Here is a 21,487-nt window from a genome sequence, read left to right on the forward strand (position 1 = left end):
GCAACGTGCTCTCGGCCATCACGATGACGATGCCGCTGCTGGTAGATGGCTGGTTCTAATTCAACGATTAATGCCCAAAATCCCAGTTTTCTGTGGCATGAGACGCCCCTCAAAACACACACACACACAATGAATCCGTGACTCTCTCCAAAGACCCATAATAACACTATTGATGATTCAAAGATTCTCTCCGTTATATGGTACACAGAGAGAGAGACACTGGTAAGCGGTGGTGGAGGACGAATTATTATGCGATATGCCGCTTACATCACAGACGTCTTAAATCGAATCACTGCAGCCATTTCCAACTCTCTCCTCTCTCACACGTTGAGGGTCTGAACCAACCAAGGCCGTCAGCCATTACAAGGTAAAGTGAAGAATTGTGGCCCAGCGCATGAAACATTCAGCGTCCGGAGGAAACTGCCTTGTATATATCACCGACCCATGTTATTACATACAATCCGAGCCCCAAAACAGAAGATTCTCCAACCTTTTCGGATCATCATCTCTCCTTACATTAAGGTACATGAAAGTTTAAATGCGGCAGCCATTTTTGTGCAGTGGGGTGGAGATGATGGAAACAATGGAGAAGAATAGAGAGGCCCTTTTCCCTCTCATCCCCCCCCCCTCTGAGTTTGGCCATTAAAGGGTCCTCCCAGATGGCCATTATTTTGGAAACTAGATGGAGGATGAAGGTGCCATCGAGGACAATTAAGAAACGATGTACATATAAACAACTAATGGCGTATGTGGTAAAGATAACTTTCTCTTGGAGAAGTCGATCTTTTTTTTTGGCTTACTTTTCCAGGTACGCACTAAATACTAGAAGGCCTCCCCCTGGAAGATGTCTGATGAACTGAGATCACCGATGATTTAAATGCGACATTATAAACGAAGGGCCTGGAAAAGATGGCTTCGAAGGCTTCTTTTTCTTTTATGGTTACTTTTGTGCTCCCGATCGGTAATAAAAGGGCTCGACGAGAAAAGAGAAAAAAATGGCGAAAACCTTAAGAAATTTATTTTCCCCCTTCTGTTCTGGGAAATTGTTTGTACGTATTATTACCATTCATTATCAGGAATTCACAGATAATGGTGCTTGGAGTTTTACCGATGTTCTGTAAAAATTTAGGGTAGGGTAAAAAAAAAAAAAATAAGTCAGGGGAATCGGAATGCTCTAGAAGGGTTACTTAAAAATGCATGGAGCAATACACAGAAGTGGAGTTTACCCCCCCCCCCCTTGTTTCCATTCATTCTTGGGGAGAAAATCATTAGCCTGTTTTTGGATGTGTTGTCCCATGTTGAATTAACCGTGATTATTTAATTAGCTTGCGTGTTAAATTTTCGGTATGTTTCCAAATGTGACTCAGTCGTTTTTTTTCCCCTTCGCAGTATGGTCATTTCACGTACTCTAATGGCTAATTCCGTGAACTGACCGCTGTTCAAACTCCATCTGATGACGAAGCTGTGGCAACACAAACCGTTGAAAGACCTTGTAGGATAAATTATAGAAAGGCTGAATACATTAATCCCCTTAACAATTATGAACGAAATATTTCGCCCAAAACACCAGTGGAATAAATTCAACCCAGATATCTGTGTTTTCTTCCCCCCCAACATCGTGAAGCTTTATTGTATCCCTATGAACGGAAATAGTTTTTTCCTCCCCGTTTTTTTTTATACTCCTGTTAGTGATCCCCCTCCCACATATAATGTTTATCTTTTTTTTTACCCGTTAACACAAAATGGTTACCCTTTTTGGTGCTCTCGTATAATGTGCGAAAGGGCATTTAAAGGGTGAATTCGGGGGCTCCTTCTTAAGTCTGGGCACAAAACCCTACTGCTCTTCCAAGTGCCCTGGTCCTGTTTAAGCAAATCTACTGGACACAGATAATCATACCCTACTTGAGATTCGAGCCCACAACAGCACAGCCAGATATTGGTGCTCTTACTGCACGAAAGAAAGTGAATCGGCAAGTGCTCCAAAGAGGGAGCTGGAAGTTCTTTATTTATGCAATTTTTAAATAATCAAAGTCAGAATCCTGGGCCTTATTTTCGTATGTGCAATCGGGCATTTGCCTAAACAGCCCACCAAATCCCAATATACACATTCGTTGATCAACCAAAAATCTTTTATCCCAGTTTTGCGACCCCCCCCCCCTCTACCACCGCAATACTTGCTAGAGATTCTACCCTCAAATCCTACTTTTCTCGGGCCCTGTTAGAACATAGGTGGATACGGGGGAGGGGGAGATCGCACCTTTTGCCTCCATCGAGTTCAGTAAATTTTTTTATTATATTGGCATGGGTGGTGGTCGAAATTCGGCTCCCCCCCCCTCATTCACTATACGCACCCTCGGTGATTCGCCCCCGTCCACGTTCAAGGAGCCTGCATCCACTTATGTGCTAGAAAGCGTTGGTTTTTAACACACAAAAAGGCATCGGTGATATTTTCGATTTTCAGATGAGTTATTGCAAGTAGAGTATGCTTACCGATGCCGAAGAAAGCATGTCCGACTTGGTGGGTGGTCCAGGTGACACATTGAACAGCGCCTGGTGCCTCGTATCTAGAGGTGGGCTGGACGACAGCGAAGATGCCAATCCCGCAGAAGCCTGGCGATCGAACATTGTCGGTAGGTACATCATACCTTGAGAACCGAGGGCGTTGCTCGGTATGAGACCCTTCGCGGCGTTCGCCATGTACTGGCCATTTATGCGACTCTAGGGGAAAAAAATTATCATTGAATTTTGTGCTATTTCATATAATAGTGATATTCATCATTACGTAGAGGTAACAGCACAATCAAACGGACTCGTTGGAAATCAGGATTGATCGATTGATTACCTGCAGCATTTGTATTTGCTGCTGCTGTCGGAACATAAGCTCTTGCCTTTCTTGGAATTCCTGCTGCTGCTGTTGCTGCAGATGCGGGGACGTGGGCTGAGAACCGCCATTTTCTGTTCTCTTCGTACTCTCGTTTTTCTGTGAGAAATAAATCGAACAAACATGAACCACATGCAACATTTTTGCCACTGAAGATAATCAATTACTAAAAGCAAATGCGCTCCTAGTTTTGGTTTCTCGATTCAATAACATCACTATTTGAAGAATAAAAGAATTATCCCCACATGGCAGAGGAAAATATTATTTATTATTTCATTATAACAATATTTGCATACCAAAAAATGGCGGCACCGAACTCCCTCTTTATTCGCCGTTATTGCCAACCGGAAGTTAATAATGACAATCAACAGACGCAGAGCTGGAGATTGGATTACAATACGTGACCAGCAACATGTGTTGTGATCTCTCGAGACCTATAAAGTAGCTATTCCTCCCCTTCCCCCCATACTGCTTTCCCATGAACATTTTCAATAAGAGATGCCGCTTTGGGAAATCCCTCCCTACCATCGTCATGGGAAATTGAATCCTCCCCGTATAGCGAGGAAGCTTTTTTTAGGATCATTGTATGCCCACACATAACAGTTGGACAACAATCACGAGAACCGTAGAAGTTAACGCGACAATTCGTTCATACAATCTTTTTTTACGTCGCTTTCATACAACGCTTTTTTACAATCACTGTAGACTCTCGATAATCCGGCAGTGCGCTAGTCCGGCAGGTCCAGTAATCCGGAGTTTTTAGGCTTGTTTTCCTTCAAGCATTGAACATGTCACTTATGCGCAATTACATGTCCGTCAGCAGAAATTCACATTATTTGAATGAGTTGTTTCAATTAAACGCCCAGTAGTCCTTCGATTTCGGTAATCCGGCACACCCTGCTCTGATGCAGGGCCGCAACTAGATGCTTAGTCACCCGGGGCAAGCGCGAATTTTGACGCCCTCTTGTAATGTTGAAGGAGAGGTTTCAGACTGAAATTTGCGCCCCCCCCGGGTCCAACGCCCGGGTCACGAGATCCGCCTGCCCCCCCCCCCCCAGTTGCGGCCCTGCTCTGATGTGTGCCGGATTAGGGAGAGTCTACTATACTTTTGATGCCTTATATTGTGGATGCGTCTTATATTTCTAAGAAAATACGTGGAATGCTGGTCTGTCAAGAAATTATATGGGATATTATTAAGTTTTTACGTCTATGGTTATACTATATTTAGGCCAGTGTTTCTTAATCTTTTTCTCCCATGGGACTTATATGCCCCACCCCATCATCCAGAAACGAGACCCCCCTTTCTACTTATTTAATTGACTTTTCCAGTAAACTTATGGTGAACAAAAATTTTACTAAGTCGATCTACGAGTCCCTGGGCAAGATTACAAGGAACCTCAGTCTTGTAAGGATGGGGATTTCCTATGCTGGACCGTTGTGAAATTGGGTCTCCGGGTAAAAAATGCTTTGGGGGAGGGGCCCCTCATACTTAGCTTAGTATTTGCAGCTTAGTAACAGCTTAGATATTTGCATACTTATGCTCGATTGTGCCAAATATCATCAGGTAAGCTTCCTACGGAAATGAGACCCATGGTCCATACGAGAAGATGGCCGGGTTATGTGCGGGATTCTGGCAATATAGTCACACTTTTATCCTACTACATTTCGCTTAAAAAATTTATTTCTTCACATCTAATTTTTTTTTTCAAAACTTTCTGTGATCCCATAACCACCTGTCATGGCTCCTTTTCCATTCGATTTGCACCAGCGGCTTCCCTTAGAACATTCCAATATCACAAGGTGCCATATGACGCCAGGTTGAGAACCACTGATTTAAACAAATCAGATGACACCGAATCATCTCTCTTCAGGTACGGATATAGGCTGCACCAATTTCGTAAACTGTTCCATCGCCCTCTTTCAGAATTTTTTTTTTCTCATCGTCCCCCGAACTTAAGTCAATTCACAGGATCCTATGCTATCACCGTAGTTTCTACCTCCCCTGGATCATTTCATCGCTCCCAGGGGATAATATTGCCCACTGTGGGAAATACTGGGCTGGACGGTCGGTTACAGCACTGTATCAAAACGAAATTATTTAACGCTATATCATAGGACAGGGGTTCTCAAATTTTTTCTACCCGTGGTGCCCCTTTCCCCAATGCTTATTCGCGAGCTCCGCCGGCTCCTCAGAGCTGTTTAACAAAGTATCTCTTCGAAAAACCTTTGTCAGGGTCACCGCTCCGCGGCGCACAGTTTGAGAATCCCTGTCTTAGGAGATAATAAGTTCACACAACAATCAATGGTGCAGATTATTTTAACCTGAGGCCATTGCGGTCCTGGGATATTCTAAGGGTTCCACGGTAGGGAAGGGAGTGAAAATCAAACAGAAGGGGGGAGCCATGACAGGAGCCTAAGGACCACAGAAGAGCTGTGAGAAAAAATTTATACCTGAAGGAATAAAGAGATTTCAAGTGAAATATGGTGGGAGTTTTTGTTTCATTTATTTGTTAATAATTAAAATTTTCTTCCTCTTAAAATAAAATGTGACCACCATCTTTTCACAATCCAGCCGAACTGCTCATGGAACCAGGACCATCTTAACGCATGGGCCCATCCGGACATGGCCTCGCTGCCTATACGATGAGATTTGGTATCTTGAGATAAGAGAGTAAATCGAGTGTGTAGATATATTGGGTAAGTATATAAAGTACAAGAGCCCCAATACACTACTTAGCTCGGAGGTCATTATGTATAGTATATCTGGACTTGCGTAGAGCCCCCCCCCCCCCAAGGATTTGGAAGCTCACTGAAATGTAGCTCGATTATCTAGGGATTGATCTTGTGAAATGGATTTTTTGGGTAAGTTATAATGAGCAGAAATGTTATAATAAAGTCCACTCTTATTCCTGTGCGAAGGGGAGAGAAAAAATACCGTGAAAAAGAAAGGCCATGAAAGAAAAAAAAAGGATTGATAAACACATTAGTATGGATCTCATTCGAAGAAATCCCCACGACACCCCCATTTATGTGAACACATCTCCAGTTTTGGTTACAAGACCACACAGGTCGTATTACGCTGTAACGAGGTGTAAAATCATGTCATGTGTGTTATCGCATATGCGTCATCCATAGGACTATGTAGTGCATTTGTGGCCTAACAGCTTCCGCAAGAAGTTCATGTGAAATAAATCGTGACGATTGATTTTGGACAGACATTAGGAGCGGTTTTTCCGCCGTTAAATCCTGGCCAGATTCAGTTAGTTTATTCTACCACCAGTCATTTTCGGTTCATATTCATAGCTCTCACAACGGCTTTTGACCTCATAATTCACTCTTCTCTAGACTAATGCTTTCTTATACATACATCGCTTGTTTTCACCAGGCATCAGAACTGAAACTATTGCGACATTTTTAACATTCCATATATTTACCACCAACAATACCATCAACAGTTTTTACTCGGGATGTTTGTATGCATAGGAAAATAAAATTGCCCCATGAATGTCCATCCATGTTGGACATGAGGAAAATACGAGGGAAAACAGCTGCGATTTTCCACACTTCTCATAAACATCGCGGGGCCACGTGCGATTCCTCAAGGCCGGGCCCTTGATTTGTTCGAAGTAAAAGAAGAGGATTATCTCTTTCTTTTCTTGTTCCCGCTGACAAACAAACAGAAAGATTACAAGATTTATTTATTTCTCGACAGATAAAATTCCTGATTATCTCTAACAATCAGATTTCTCGGAATTGTTGCTCTCCGTCCGATAAATAATTATTTTAAAAAATATTGTTTTCTTTTTATTATTATCATTCTTATTACATTATTTTTTCTTGTCTCTTTTCTCTTTATCACGTACTACTCACTGTTATCATGAATTGTCAAGAGCTTTCGGAAATAGCTTCATCCTTATCCTATCGGTAGACAGAAAGAAAAGCCTAGAAATCCTTAAAGCTGAGTCTAATCTAATTCATGAGTTTGTAGGGCCCCCCTCCCCCGTGCCCAAAGTAGCTGTTTGGGTGCATCAAATCTTTGGGCACGGGATTGTATAATTTTTTTTTATTTCTTCTACGCAATAATTAACCCGATTACTCTATTTTTTCAACATAGTTTAATCTCTAAAACAGCTCTCCGTATTCCCCGTCGATCCCGTGGCACCCTGAAATTCCTCGGCATATGCCAGTTGAATATCACTGGATCAGGCGGAAATTGGGAATCGGATGAAAGCAAAAACGCCTGAAAGGCCAAAAAAAGGCATCTTAATTGAATATTAATGAGAAGAAGCTATCTCCTGCCTCCTCACAAACAGTGTGGGCCTTCCTTTTGTCTGTCAAATAGACATGATCACAACTCGGGTCTATCGCCATTTTACTGCCTAGTGAGTTGTGCCTGAAGTGTGTGTGCATCTGACAGTCTGAGTGAGTATATAGTGTAGTGTCTGATTTTTTCAGTGCTGCCATATTCCAGAAGTGAAGTGTAATGATTAAATATTTGTATCGTTTGTTTGTTTAATTCTGTAAATATTTCTTTAACTAATTCCTAAATTCTTTATTTTTTTTTTTAAATCTGGATTATCATCACAGATTCTGAATTTTCATTGTTTCTGATTTCTTAAGAAAATGAATTCATTTCTTCGGCTAATTTCAAAATTATTTCTTTTATTAACTACAAAATTCTATTAATTTTGAAATTATTTTTCCTTCACTTCTGGTAAATGACGGATGATTTTATCCGTTTTAACGGGGTATCCGTTATTCGATTAAGCGGGGCAGACTGTATTTGCAGAAACCTATGTTCCCCAACAAATTTCTTCAGGTTCCAGCCCGGTTCATTTATTTTCTGAAAAAACCAAGGGTAGGAAAAAAGGAATATATGGTCGTCTCAATGTCTCAAGTCGAAGTTTTTTAACATTGTTTTCAGCTTTTCATTTTTCATCCTTTTTCCCGTTGCAACGTCTTCATTCGGGCGACGGTTTGGGGCCACGTTGACTGAATTAGTGATTTTCAGAGAGGACTTTTGTACAAGATATGTTGTCGAGAGCTTTTATTTTTTCTCGACTTTTTAAACGCTGTCGACGCTCTCGAGATTTGTTGAAGGTGGAGGGGGAAGAAAAAAAGGCACTTTTTCTTCTTGTGTGTGTATATTATGGTAGGAGAGAATAAGAATATATCCGTAAGAAATAGAGTAAAAGGTGAAAGTGAAAAGTTACAACAAAACAACAACGGCTCGCGTTTTTGGTACCATTTCTTCTCTTTTTTTTTTTACTTTGGTGCATCTTTTTCTCTCCCATCCACGGGATGGTCCTCATCAATTTTGCTCTTAGGTGTTTAAGCCGAAGAAAAATGGTTTGCCGCCAGTCATTTGGAGTAATCTTCAACGAGGTAATTTGGCATTGCTGGAATACAAGTAACACTCTCCTACTAGTGCCTAAACAAGACGCGTAGAGAGAAAGAGCGAGAACCAAACATACAAAAATACAAAAAATAAAAATTCTGACTTGGGACCTGTCGGCTGCAATTTCAAGCATTCCTTGTTGTCGAGCTTTTTTTTTTTGCCATTACTTTTGTTTTTACTCATGCTCATAGAACATTTAGTATTTTGTATATAGGCCTATAGAAATTATTGCCTTGGAATCCGGAGGGTGTTCAACATTTTCCAGAGCGTGAGTCCCTTCACGTGATTTGATGACCTGAGCCCAGGAGTGGATCCAAGACGATGTGTTGAGAGGGACGAATTGTGCAAGTCCGTTGGATCGCCCGTATTTTACGGGACAGACAAATTTTTCCGTATTATTCGGCTCTTTGGAGGGGCGATCTCATTCCTATCGTCCTCCTTTTCCTGGAATCGTGCCTGAGCGAAGGCAGACATCTTCAGATGCGAATGATGCCGAGGCAGACATCTTCAATTTCTAATGGACTGGAGGCAGACATCCTTAGTTGCGAATGAAGTGGAGGCAGATATCTTCAGTTTCTAATGGAGCGAAGTCAACATTTTCAGCAGCAAACAAAGCGGACTTCTTCAGCTGCGAATGGAGCAGAGGCAGGCGGATCCAGTGTCATGTGTTGGAGAAGCGAATTATTGTATAGGTGGCCTGCATCATCCCGTATTTTATAGGACAATTTCTCTCATATTACTCGGCTCTTGGGAAAGGCGATCGTTCCCCCCCCCTCCTCCTCTGCATTCGCACTTGCCTGAGCCGGGTTACTCAGGGTGATGAGTCAAAAAGAAATAAAAAGGTTCACATTGAATTTGATTTTTTTCCCCATTCTATTAATGGCACATGGATGATTTTAAGCAGAACATTGATACTTGGATAACTAGCTATTTGGCCATGAGACAAGCGCACATTTTGGCGGCCCCATGCAATGTTTAAGGAGCGGATAGAAAATTTTGGTGGCATGGGCAGTTGCCCACCTCTCGTCCCCTTCTAGTTCCGGTCCTGGATGTCGTCACCATGATAGATTGCGACCATTAATGCAGCCCGAAATATTTGTTTTGTAAAAGGTGATGCATAACACCAAAAAATTTCACTGGGGCAATTCGACACATCAGCCGAGGACAATTCAGCCAAAACTGTGTATCTTGAGTCCAGCCATACAGCCAAATCCATCAAAAATGATATGGCGATATCGTCAACTTTCTGACGCATCCTAATACCTTTCAATATAATTTCTTTCCGAAAATATCTCGAGGCACCTCGTCTCGGTATCATCAAGAAAAATGAAGTTTCATCTCAAGATCTTCACCAAATAATTTCCTCTGAAACCTGATAAAATGAGGAAACTACTTGACGGGGGAATGGTCCTACAAAGTACCTCATTAAATCAGAAGAATAGTTAGTCGAAATACTTTCAGGAGCCGTTGAACATCTGGAATTAAGCATAGCGTTGGGACAGTAAATCATGCAACGGATGATATGGTCAAGATTGGTCGAAATGGCAGGAAGAGAACATTTACACGCTCAATAACGTCCATACATCACAACACAAATCGACTTGCAGAGGGTAAATTAACATGAAGACGGGAGTGTGTCTTGGAGTGTCCTATATCCAGGAAACGGTAGGGCTTTTTTCTGCTGGAACTGAAATCTCGAGCCGTAAATCATGTGTCCGAATTCGTTCCATGCTTTTTCGCTTTCTATTAAGTTATAGCAGAGAAGAACCAATGACAACAAAAAAAAACCCCTTTTCTTGAGACAAATGAAGAAAATACCGTGCTTTTAAATGGCCCGGAAAAAAAAAATATCCACTCAAAGAATAAGAAAAGGACTAAACCCGTGACCGCGCATTCCAACTACTACAACTATATCGGTGTCCAATTACGGACTTGTCTCTTCTTCTGGAAAATGAAGTTCTCCGGCTACTGGTTGATTTATGGCCTGGTCACCTCCCACGTATCACATATAGTGGTTGTCGGACCCCCATTTTTGGATATTTTTTTTTTGTTTTTCGGTGGACGAATGCCATTTTGTCACGGGTCGAAACGAGAGAGACATTTGAGAGACAAACCCCTTTTTTTGTGTGTGTGTGTGTCTATTTGAAATGTCTTTATTACCATTAGTGGTAAGATAATGGCGTTCCGAGAAACTAACGCCGTAATTCACTAACAAGAAATAAAAGACAGCGTTGATCCTTTTCTATCTTCTTTTTTTTTTTTTGAACAAACAAACGGTTGTCTTCGATGTCGTTGTTTTCCTCCCGTCGTTGTCATTTTTTCTTCTGCCCGATGATACTGTTACAGATCATTATATGGAATGATGAAAGATGAATTTCGAATAATAATTCAACAAAATGGGTTTAGAGATGGATATGAAAGGGGGAAAAAATCTGATTTATGACCATAATAACCGTGGATAGTGATGATGCGTGTATTCTGTTGCATGGTATCTATTTTTGAATTTCTCCTTAAAGTTGCCTTGGCTTCATAATCCTACAGCAGTGGATAATTCCCGAAATTTTTGAACCGTGATACCTCCCCACTTCTTTTCCAAACTTCAGTTTAAATTTTATCGACAGATGGCGATGCAGCGACAACATTCATATCTGTATTTTTAAAGGGGTTTTTTGTTGTTAAAAACCGACATTTTTTGATCGAGATTCATCAATGCTCGCGCTTGTGTGTGTGTGTAGCCTCATGCAGCGGATACACTAACCTACTACTTCACCAAACACGGACCTATCGCTGTATTGAAATTTACTGTCATTGATCAATTGGGCTGGACATGAAAGCGCCATCTATCAGTGGTCGTCTCAAGTTTGTGTTTGGGAAAATATATATTTCCCCCGGGTTTGAACCTGGGACCGCAAAGCCGCTTGTAAGTTAACTCTTAATGCAGCTTTGTGGGACCGTGACAGCAACTTTCACGGTGGCAGACGAGCATCTTACCACCAAGCCACTCGGTAGCGAATACACCAACCTGTGCTTTACAACCAATGAAAGTCGTGAGGCTTAGGGGCCATTCAAGTATTACGTAAGCAGATTTTTAGCCATTTTTGACCCCCCCCCTCCCCTGCGTCAGCAAAACACCGACTCCTCTCCCTCCCCTTGTCAGAAAAATTTCGTCAGCAGCTTAGAATATTTGATATCTTCAAAATGGATGGTTGATGACGTAAGCAACCTTCAAACCCCCCCCCCCTCCCCATCAAAAGTCAGCAAATCCGAAACCACCCCCCCCTCCTCGATCCTGACGTAATACTTGAATGACCCCTTACAGGCATTGCCAAATTGTAATTGAAAGTTGCATAGTGGCATTGAAAGTTGCAGGCCAGGCATTGTAGGGCTTACTATCCTAAAAAATCTGCAACAACTGATTCATCGAACCGTTTAGTTAAAATTTTACAGGGCTGTCTACTACTACTACTAAACTACACGTGCATCTCGTCCATATTCCTACGGAACTTCTAACGAATTGGAATGTGCACGCACAACTTGACGTGAAGTTTGTTTCTATGTAATGCTTCTTACAATGCTGCATCTATTTTTCGAACTATGAGAGAAATGTGCTTATTGAAGATTTGTACCGTTACAGGGCTATCTGCACAAGCATGAAAGAAGAAAAAGATTTTCAATTTTAATGGAGGTAGTTTTCTTTTCCAGACACCCTGTAGTTTCTAATCTATTAGTTGTGAGCTTTACTTTTGACTAGTGAGTGAGTACATGGTCCTGAAATTTTTAAAAATATTTTACGACCACCTCCCGCTAGTGCCTCCATACGACCCACAGTGTGAGAACCACTGTCCTACAGTATTATCAAAGCATAACATGTGGTGATTTATTAATATTTTTAATCATGATATAATAAATTAAATTCAATTCCGATGCATGGAACGGCACCAGTATCACTTCGAATCAGGTTTAATTGTAATGATGATTTGACAGCGAGAGTCTATAAAACAATTCAATGAATTCAGAGGAAGTAAATCGTTATCAATAAATACATCAAAACTGAATTGATGACCAGAATTCAAATTCATAATGCAGACTAAAATCTGTAATGATGAGTAAAACCGTTAATGCAGAATCCATAGCTGACATTGATGGAAACTAGATCCAAAGCTGAAATTAATAGTGAAGACCAAATTAATAGTCTTCGCAATGGATTTCAGGCGCAGCAAATTTGTAGCAGGGGCGTACGTAGGATCAACCTCTGGAGAGGGGGCACAAAAGGCTTGGAGGAAAGGGGGAGTACAAAAATTTTCTTCCGAGAAATTTTGAGTTATCACCTTTCAAAAAGCGTATAAATTAACAGAAATTTGTTAAAATTGCATTTAAAAGGTATTTTCTTTCGATATTTCAAGTTTTCCACCAAAATATTGATTTTTTTTCCTTCTAATTTTTGGTCGGCTGGGGTGGGATGCACGGGTCCTCTAAGCACCCATCTCCTCCCCGCGTACGTCTCTGTATTGCAACGATCACAATTAAGAGAAAAATAAGAGGAGAAAAAAAATGAAAAGAAAAATCCTCATTCCTCAAGGAAAAGAATAATCAAAAGGAAAATGCATGTATTACGCCAATTAAAAAAAACGAAAATTCAATTTTTATTTTAAAATAATATTAATGGAATTTTTTTGTTATTATATGATGAAAGAATGAATGAATCGAGATCACTCGCTAACTAGCAAAAAGTGTGGGAAAACCAGCAGGAGTCACCCCAGAAGAAAGAAAGAGCAACCCTTGAAGGGTGGGTGACACTTCCGGTTTCTAACATGACTTGTCCTTGAACCTGCAAGGATGCCCCTTTCACTACACTAACCCATGAATGAAGAGCTTAAGTAACCCCCTAAAAACCCTCATTTTTGTGTGTGTGTGTGTGTGTGTGGAGAACATGACTACTCCCACAGAACAACCTTTCAGTTTCAACTTTATAAGACCCCGTAGAAGCCCCCCTTCTATTTACTTCTCCTACAAAAGTTTCGCTTGGAGTTTTCTTTTCAACAACTCTAATTGGATACGATTCCATTTCATAAACCATTGGCCTCAGTTTGAGATATTTTACCCCAATTAATGTCTATCATTTTTGACGCAAAAAATTGTATTTACAAAAATATATAGAGAAAAAATTATTGCCGATCAGATCAGGGCTGGAACTGGGGTGTAACAGCCCCGATCGGTGGGTTTAGGAGGGAAGAGTTCTTTTAAAAGAACACCGTTATAAAATTATCTAATTTTACAGTTGTGGGGGCAGCAAAATGATCTTTGCCCTGCGCGGAAAAAAATCCTAGTTATGGCCATGGATCAGATAATTAATGGTATCTAAATAATGCAACGTACTGGGTACTAAATAAAAGTTTATTCCCAAAATATCTTGCTGTAACCTGGCCAATACTTTTAAAATAATGGTTTTCAAACCTTTGTCACACGAGGTTCCCCTGCCCAATTCGTAAGTTCATCTACGGCTACTCAGAATAGTTTAGTAGATGTTTTGCCTCATCGAAGAACCACTTCAAAGCATAAATAGGAACACAAATCAATAGGCTATCTATAGCTCGCCACGACGCCCCTGACAAAGGTTGGCGACGTCCCCAGGATCCGCGACGCACACTCTGAGAAACACTGTTTTAAAAGAATGAAAAATAGAAAACTAATTTTCTATTCAAGTTATTAAATAGGAAGGGGGATGTGGTGATCGCAATTTTTTTTAAAAATATTTCAAATACTATGAAATTTTCTGCGTCTGTGTTCAAGTTTTTGTTCTACCCTTGCACTAGAAATATTTTTAAAATATTTTAATATAAACTGCTGGCAGGCAATATACATATATACTAATGTTTTCCACTAAAATGTTTCTTTTCCCTCAAAACTAAGTTTTTTGTTAGATAAGGAACACTTCTTCGAACACCACTCATTCAAATATCTTGAAATTTTGTGCGTCTCTCAACACTGGAAATATATACTTTAACATAAGGATTTTTTATTAGAATTCTTTACAAAATTTTTATGGCAAAAAATATGGGTAACTTTTGGGGATTTTTGAAAACGCTGTATGTTGTTGAAGGGGAAAAAACCAATTAAGATCCTAAATGCTCGTGTTAAGTTAAATTGTATAAAAGTATCTATAGTATTTCAGAAAAACAATATTGAGTGCCTAAAGTGAATAGAAACATTTTAAATGTTCCTTAAAGGCAGGAGATTTTCCCCATAAGAAAGCATGAGAAGCCATGATCATGCACCAACCCCTTAATGTGAAATTAATTCCATCAAATTGGAAATTCAATGGAAAAATTCATTTAAATTCTGAGTGACAATTGAAAATCATAAAAGATGGTCAATGATAAATATGATTCGAATAGCTAGTGCCAAATGAAACTACATGAAAGACTAAATTGACAATGGATACTGAGACTGAATGATGAATCTCGCAGTGCAGCTAGAAATTAAGAAGAAATGCTGAAACAGAATGATGCTTGATACAGACAGTGAAGCTTGAAATCAACAATGAATGCTAAATCTTACAACGAAGCTTGAGTTCAATGAATGCTGGAAGCTTGAGTTCAATGAATGCTGGAAGCTTGAGTTCAATGAATGCTGGAAGCTTGAGTTCAATGAATGCTGGAAGCTTGAGTTCAATGAATGCTGGAAGCTTGAGTTCAATGAATGCTGGAAGCTTGAGTTCAATGAATGCTGGAAGCTTGAGTTCAATGAATGCTGGAAGCTTGAGTTCAATGAATGCTAGAATCTTGAGTTCCACAATGAATGCTGGAGGCTTGATTTCAACAATGAATGCCAGAAGCCCGATTTTGATAAATAATGCTAGAAGTTGAGTGCTGATTTCAACAATGAATATTGGAAGCTTGAATTCAACAATGAATGTCGGAAGCTTGAATTCGACAATAAATGTTCGAAGCTTGAATTCGACAATAAATGTTCGAAGCTTGCATTTGACAATAAATGTTCGAAGCTTGAATTCGACAATAAATGTTCGAAGCTTGAATTCGACAATAAATGTTCGAAGCTTTAATTTAAGAATGAATGCTGAGACAAAAAAAAAACACACACACACACACACACACACGCGCGCGCGCGCGCAACCACCGACATGAAACAATTTTTCGATTTTCAGCGGGATTCAAACCCATATCTTAATCAAGCAGAAAAGCTTTCCACCAATCAATCAACCAATTTTTCCACTGTCACGGAAAAAAAGAAGAAAAAGATAAAATTACGGAAACCCAAGCAACGGAAATAACAGCAGCAATTAATACCGTGAATATTTATTCGATTATATGCTCATTTAGCTCAACAACACACAGAAAACGAAAACAATGGAAAGCCAATTCTAAAGATAGCGGAATTTCCCCTCAAGAACAATTTGTTTTCTTTATTCCGCATAGTTTAGGGCGTAACTGTTGCATAAATTGTTTCCCAAAGGGACCCCCAGCAAAGTCTTTTATACTTAAAACAAAACAGAAAAAGCTTCGCCCCACCAAAATAAAATCTTTTGTTTTAAAAAAGCTGTTCTTTTTCTGCCAACCATTGGATGATCCTTTTCGTTTTCCGTTCATCTTATATATATATATATAAAAGAACAAGGAGGGAAAAGAGTCTGTTTCCCCTTTGAGCACCCAGAAGCGATTGGATTGGAGCCAACATCTTGGATGACACGAACAACGACTCCGACAGAAAAAAGAAAGGGAACTACGTGTCAATCATTCGTGGATTGATGTACCTTTAATGAATCTTATCTCTCGTCCTCATTCAACTATATATAAAAGTCAAGGGAGTTGAATTTGATCGAGACATGGATTGCATCGCCATTGCGCAGTCAATACAATGGAGGGATAGAGCACACTAAAATAAAAACTTTTTGTCACGGGCCTGAACATTCCAACATTTCACGTGTTTAGGTCCTTGCGGTCTATATAGGTGACTTGATATGCTATTACTGTAGTTTCCAAACTGTGCTGCTTGAAATCGACATTGCTACTTGAAATAGACAATGAATTCCGGAACCGAAAATGAAGATAGAAACTGACAACGACGATTAAAATTGACAACGCAGATTGAAATTTTGACAACGATGATTGAAATTGATGAAGAATGCTAGAATCAACAATGCTACTAGAAATCGACAACGCTGCCTAAAATCAGGAATGAAAATTGAATTTGGCAATGAATGCCGGAACCGACATTGAAAATTGAAATTGTCAATGAATGCTGGAGCCAACAATAAAAATTGAAATAGACAAAAATGAATGCTGGAACCGACAACACTACTTGAAATCGACAATGAAGATCTGACAATGCTAGTTAAAATTGACAATGAATATCGGAACTAACTATGCTACTTGAAATCGACAATGAAAATTGAAACGACAATGTAGATTGAAATTGACAATAAAGATTAAACTGACAATGCTACTTTGAATCAACAATAAACATTGAAACCGACAATGTCATTTTGAATCGACGATGTTACTTTGAATCAACAATTAAAACTGAAAACGACAATGAATGCTGAATCTCACAACACTTCCACAGTAGTTTAGGGCCTTAGAGTCTCTCTAAATGCTTCACTCAAGACAGGAGTTGTTGATTTTTCAAGCCAGGACACAAAATCAACAACATGATCAACTTCGCGATCCATGGGTCTATTTGGAATTCTAAAATGCACATCAAACATGTCTTACAAATAAAATGTCTCGTTTTGATGAAACTAGAAAGCCCGTGGCCGAAATTGTAACGACCCACGGGTTAGGAACACTGACTTAATCTATCTTCGGACATAAAATTTTTGTTTTGTTGTGCTCTATCACCAAGAATTTGCACCATTACTTCAGAATCACCCTGTGTACCACAAGCAATAATGGACACATTCAAATACGTACATGCTCGTATTATCACTGTGTACGTCGTCCATGACCTCATCCATCATAAAATAGCAACGCAGAGAGAATTACTGAATTGTGAACCTTGACAGCTGCTGGGTAAGTGACACTCTCACTTGAACAAACACACACGGGGCTCGACCCGATAAATTAACGGGTTTTCTTCGTGTTTCAAAAAAAAAAAAAAAAAAACCACACAAAAGGGGCCCCTAGAAAAACGTCTTCGATTTTTTCCCATGTTGGCAATCACGAGATGTTTTATCATCCAGAGGAAAGCTTATCCGCATCTCGTTTATCTCAACACCTAAGAGAAAAGATTCATCTTTTTTTTTTCTTTTCCTTTCTTAAGAAAAGATGATACTATGGGTAAAAATTGAAGAGATCTTCTTGCCAACAAAAACCTACCCAGTGATCAACAAGCTCTCATCGCGGGCCATCCCCTCCATCGGGCTTCGTTCGCTCTTGCAAAATAGAGTTTTTTGTGGTTCCCCCCACAAACACATTTCTTTCTTCTCTGTTGCCCCTCTAACAATGTTTTCACTAAGACATGCGGCGGAAATAATAATAATATAAGAACAAGAAACGGTTTTCTCGGTGTGCTGTTATAACCGCCCCAACCTACAAGTCACGAGCTGTATTTCAAAAGGCGCCATCGTACATTTCCACCACCATCGGCATTGTTTTTGCAGCGATCGGTGCCACTCTATTTTCTATGGAACCCACGAATAGGTTTGTTTGTATACCCGGAGAAGAGGGCATCTACACGGTGATAACGATGTCGGGAGCATGGATTTATGGATCGGAAGGATTTTTAACTTACATCGAGTACTTACCGCTTATTTTTACCCGCCATTGCTTACACACGGAAGAGGAAAATCAAACCTCAAACAAATAAAATGCTTTTTTTTCGTTTTTTCACCCACACCCAAGAAAAGCACGAGGCCTGGAGCCGGGACTTCCAGACCAGGATTTTGCACAGCCCCCCCCCCCCGGAAGCCCACCTTTCCGTGAAAAACACCTATTAATACTGTATCAAAGCAAGAACCATCATTTCACAGGGCCGTTAACTACGTAGAAGGGACTGCGGGGAGCCCTGGAAACCCGAGCTTGAAAGGGACCCTTTTGATAAGAAAAGCAGAACTAGAAAAAATAACCTCTGGGATACTTGTAGCCCTGTCCACTCTTGAGCCTTTACGGCAGAGCTGACTGCTTTAGTACAGGGTGGTCCGTAGAAGCTTTAAAAATGAATAAAAACCGGGAAAATAACTGAAAAGAAAAACGGTTTGCTAGGTTAGCATCGCTAGGTCACAGGAATTTTTTTAAGACAGAAAAAAATAACTACAAAATAGCCGATAGGTGGAGCTGGTACGAGCGACTTCGGTGGGAATATGCAAATGAGACGGTTATAAGAACTTGCGCTCCTAATCCACAATCAGTTCACTGTTGTAAACCGTGTATGTGGACCTGCTGCACTCTGCCGTTGCTGGATTAGTGACTTGCCTGCAATGTATCATCCCCTGTGGTGGTGGTGGTCATGCACATACTGCTGTAATAAACGATTTGGAGGCACTCTGCTCGTTATTTCCGTATCTCTTCTTCGACTTGTGCACGTCAGCGCCATTTATCGGCTGTTTGTGAGTTAATATTTTTTCCTGTCTTAAAAAAATTCCAGTGACCTTGGAATGCTAACCCTGCAAACCGTTTTTTATTTCGGTTATTTTTCCGGTTTTTATGCAAACACCAAACATTGCCCCCGCTCGTCCCTTTTGGGATATAAGCAGGCTACCTTGCGGCTGGGCCATGCTGGAAAAAAAAAAGAAAAAGCCGCGTAAGCCACCAAGATCATGGGCCGAACGCCGCCGGCACTGCGCCACAGGACCTCTGACCCACGAAAAGGACAACAAACACTAACACCAAGCATGGCCCTCACTCTGAAGCAGATTACCTAGCGGCTGGGCCATGCTGGGAAAACCCTCTTGATGTCCGGGCCCGGCAGGCATCCCCGGCCCGTAAGCCACAGGACCCACCCCCCGCCGGGGGCCCCATCGCCTCCGACTGCAGTTTTTATGAATTTTTAAAGTTTCTACGGATTTTTTTGCCCAACCTGTATTTTGCCAGAACAGGTGACCGTTAAAGATCCTGGCCAGGGGGGTCAACGTCCAAATAAATAAATAAAAATTAAAACATAAAAACAAAATTATTAAAATAATCCAAGGAATTCGAAATTGCAATCTAATCATAAATTATTGAAATAAAATTGCGAGAGATCTCAGAACTCCAGTTAGAGGAGACTCACGAAACTCGGTGGACACCCAATCCATTGAATGAATACATAATTATAACACATAAAGAAGCACTGAGAAGAGCCGCACGTGAAATGTATATTACATTGGACGGCAACTGGCGCCATCTTCCAACAGTTATTTTCTCTGATTGAATGAAAAACTCACCTTGATCTGAGATTCTTGCTCGCGCACGAACTGTTCCCTAAGTCCTTGCAGCTGAGCAATCATTTCGCCGAGGAGCCTCTCCTTCTCGTCGAGGTCGTCGCCTTTTAAAGCAGCCTTTAGGGCCTCAGCTGTACCCTCTACACCTGAGGCTATGCTCTGTTGCTGTTGCCTCCTGGCCGAGACGAAACACGTCGGTGATCCCGTGCTCCCTTTCCTATAGGACACCGAAACAGAAATTAAATTAACAAAAATTCATGGTGGGCTTCCAATTTAGCCATACATTCGTAAAAGAGACATATTTATTGTTATTTTCTGGACAATGTCTGTCAATAGCCAACATCTGTCAGGTTAAAGGAATCATCATGTATCGTCTTTGACCTTTTATCAAACAGTAACTAACGACATCTCTAAATATGTTTAATATTCATACATAACTGCAGGGGGAAAAAAAAGATATATATACAGAGGAATCCTGTTTTAACGGATACCGTTATAGCAAAATCTCGTTTTAACGAACCCTTTTCTAATCGCCCCTAGATAAGTTTGAATATTGCAAAGACCTGGAATTCCTTTAAAACGAAATTTAGTTTTAGCGAAGTGATTTCTTCGGTCTCTTGGAGTTCGTTATAATGGGATTCGACTGTATATATATGTATGTATTGCGAAATCTTCCACGAAAGAGAGCCTCATTTAGTTATTCAAAAAGAGCAGGCCATTCGGAGAGGTGGTCTTTTAATGGAAGATTAGGCGCTGCATGTTAGCTTTTCTGTTTCTGGATAGAGCAGTGTTTCTCGAAGTTGGGGGATGAAACAGACCAAGCAGGGTCGTCTTAAGAGTATCATGGGTCCCCTGGTATGAGTTTTCTGATGTCCGACCTGGCTAAAAATTCTTACCTACAAATTTGCATGCTTACTCCCAAAAAAAAAAATTTCAATCAGATCTCATTTTTGTGAGCCCCCCCCCCCCCCCCCCCCGGGTTACCATGCTTTAAGACGACACTGAGACCAAGGGAGGACGAAAAAGGCTTCTCCTAGCACAGCAAACGATGGGGGAAATTTTTTCTGCGGAGGGGGCGATGAGACAAATATGTTTGGAAACTCTGGACATAGAGTAGTGACTTTTACCTTAGTGACTTACCCCGTTTTTTTCTTCATTTCACTTATTACTCATTTATTGTGCCGCAAAGTGCAGTAAAACTTTTATTGAAATGATATCACTCTCCCGTTCCCTCAGAAAACAGGTCCTTTTTGAGATGCGACTTCTGCCTCATCCACTTACTTATGGGGGTGAATTAACCTTTAACCTATTTTTCCGACTGACGCTGCATTTGCGCGACGCTATGTTTAAATTTTTTTGAAGTAATTTTCATGTTTTTTTGCATGAAATGAATATTTTTGGGAATTAAAAAATTTAATGAGTACCATAATATTTTTTAAAATTTGTGTTTACAAATAAATTTGATTTTAAAAACATAGCTTTATATTATATTATGTGCAAAGGGTTCTTATAATATTCGTTACTGCAGCCACTACCGCTGAAGATAAAAATACAGAATCACCTTTGCACGTAAGGTTAGATCATATTCTTTCCATTTTATATTTTGAACTCAATGGTAGATGTCCCAAATCTAGCAACTCTTTGTTGCGGAGCATGTGTGACTGTGATTTCGATAATTTGTTAAAAAATGTTTTGTTGAATAGGTTTTTTTAAAGTGATTTTTCCGGCTTTCAATATGAGCCATTAATTGTGAAAAAATCATCAGCTTGAAAAAAAAATAAAATTGTACGTTTAATATGGGTGAATATCTGGATCAGGAAAAAATTGGAAC

At 40.3% G+C, this 21,487-nt stretch overlaps 1 protein-coding gene across 5 annotated transcripts in view; it reads right to left on the reverse strand.

Annotated features, from left to right (window-relative positions):
• Positions 1–21,487, reverse strand: part of LOC149081711 (uncharacterized) — a 472,262-nt gene that overhangs the window by 10,122 nt on the left and 440,653 nt on the right. For all 5 annotated transcript variants that reach the window (XM_089237128.1, XM_089237127.1, XM_089237129.1 and 2 more), the window contains 3 exons: positions 19,660–19,873; positions 2,843–2,980; positions 2,491–2,718 (listed from right to left, as the gene is read on the reverse strand). In XM_089237128.1, coding sequence (XP_089093254.1) covers positions 2,491–2,718; positions 2,843–2,980; positions 19,660–19,873 — 580 coding nt within the window. The remainder of the gene's footprint in view (positions 1–2,490; positions 2,719–2,842; positions 2,981–19,659; positions 19,874–21,487) is intronic.

Source organism: Pholcus phalangioides, unplaced genomic scaffold, assembly GCF_987345545.1.
Source record: "Pholcus phalangioides strain wild (caught in Gottingen) unplaced genomic scaffold, Ppha-v1.0 ptg000009l_1, whole genome shotgun sequence".
Classification (NCBI taxonomy): domain Eukaryota; kingdom Metazoa; phylum Arthropoda; class Arachnida; order Araneae; family Pholcidae; genus Pholcus; species Pholcus phalangioides.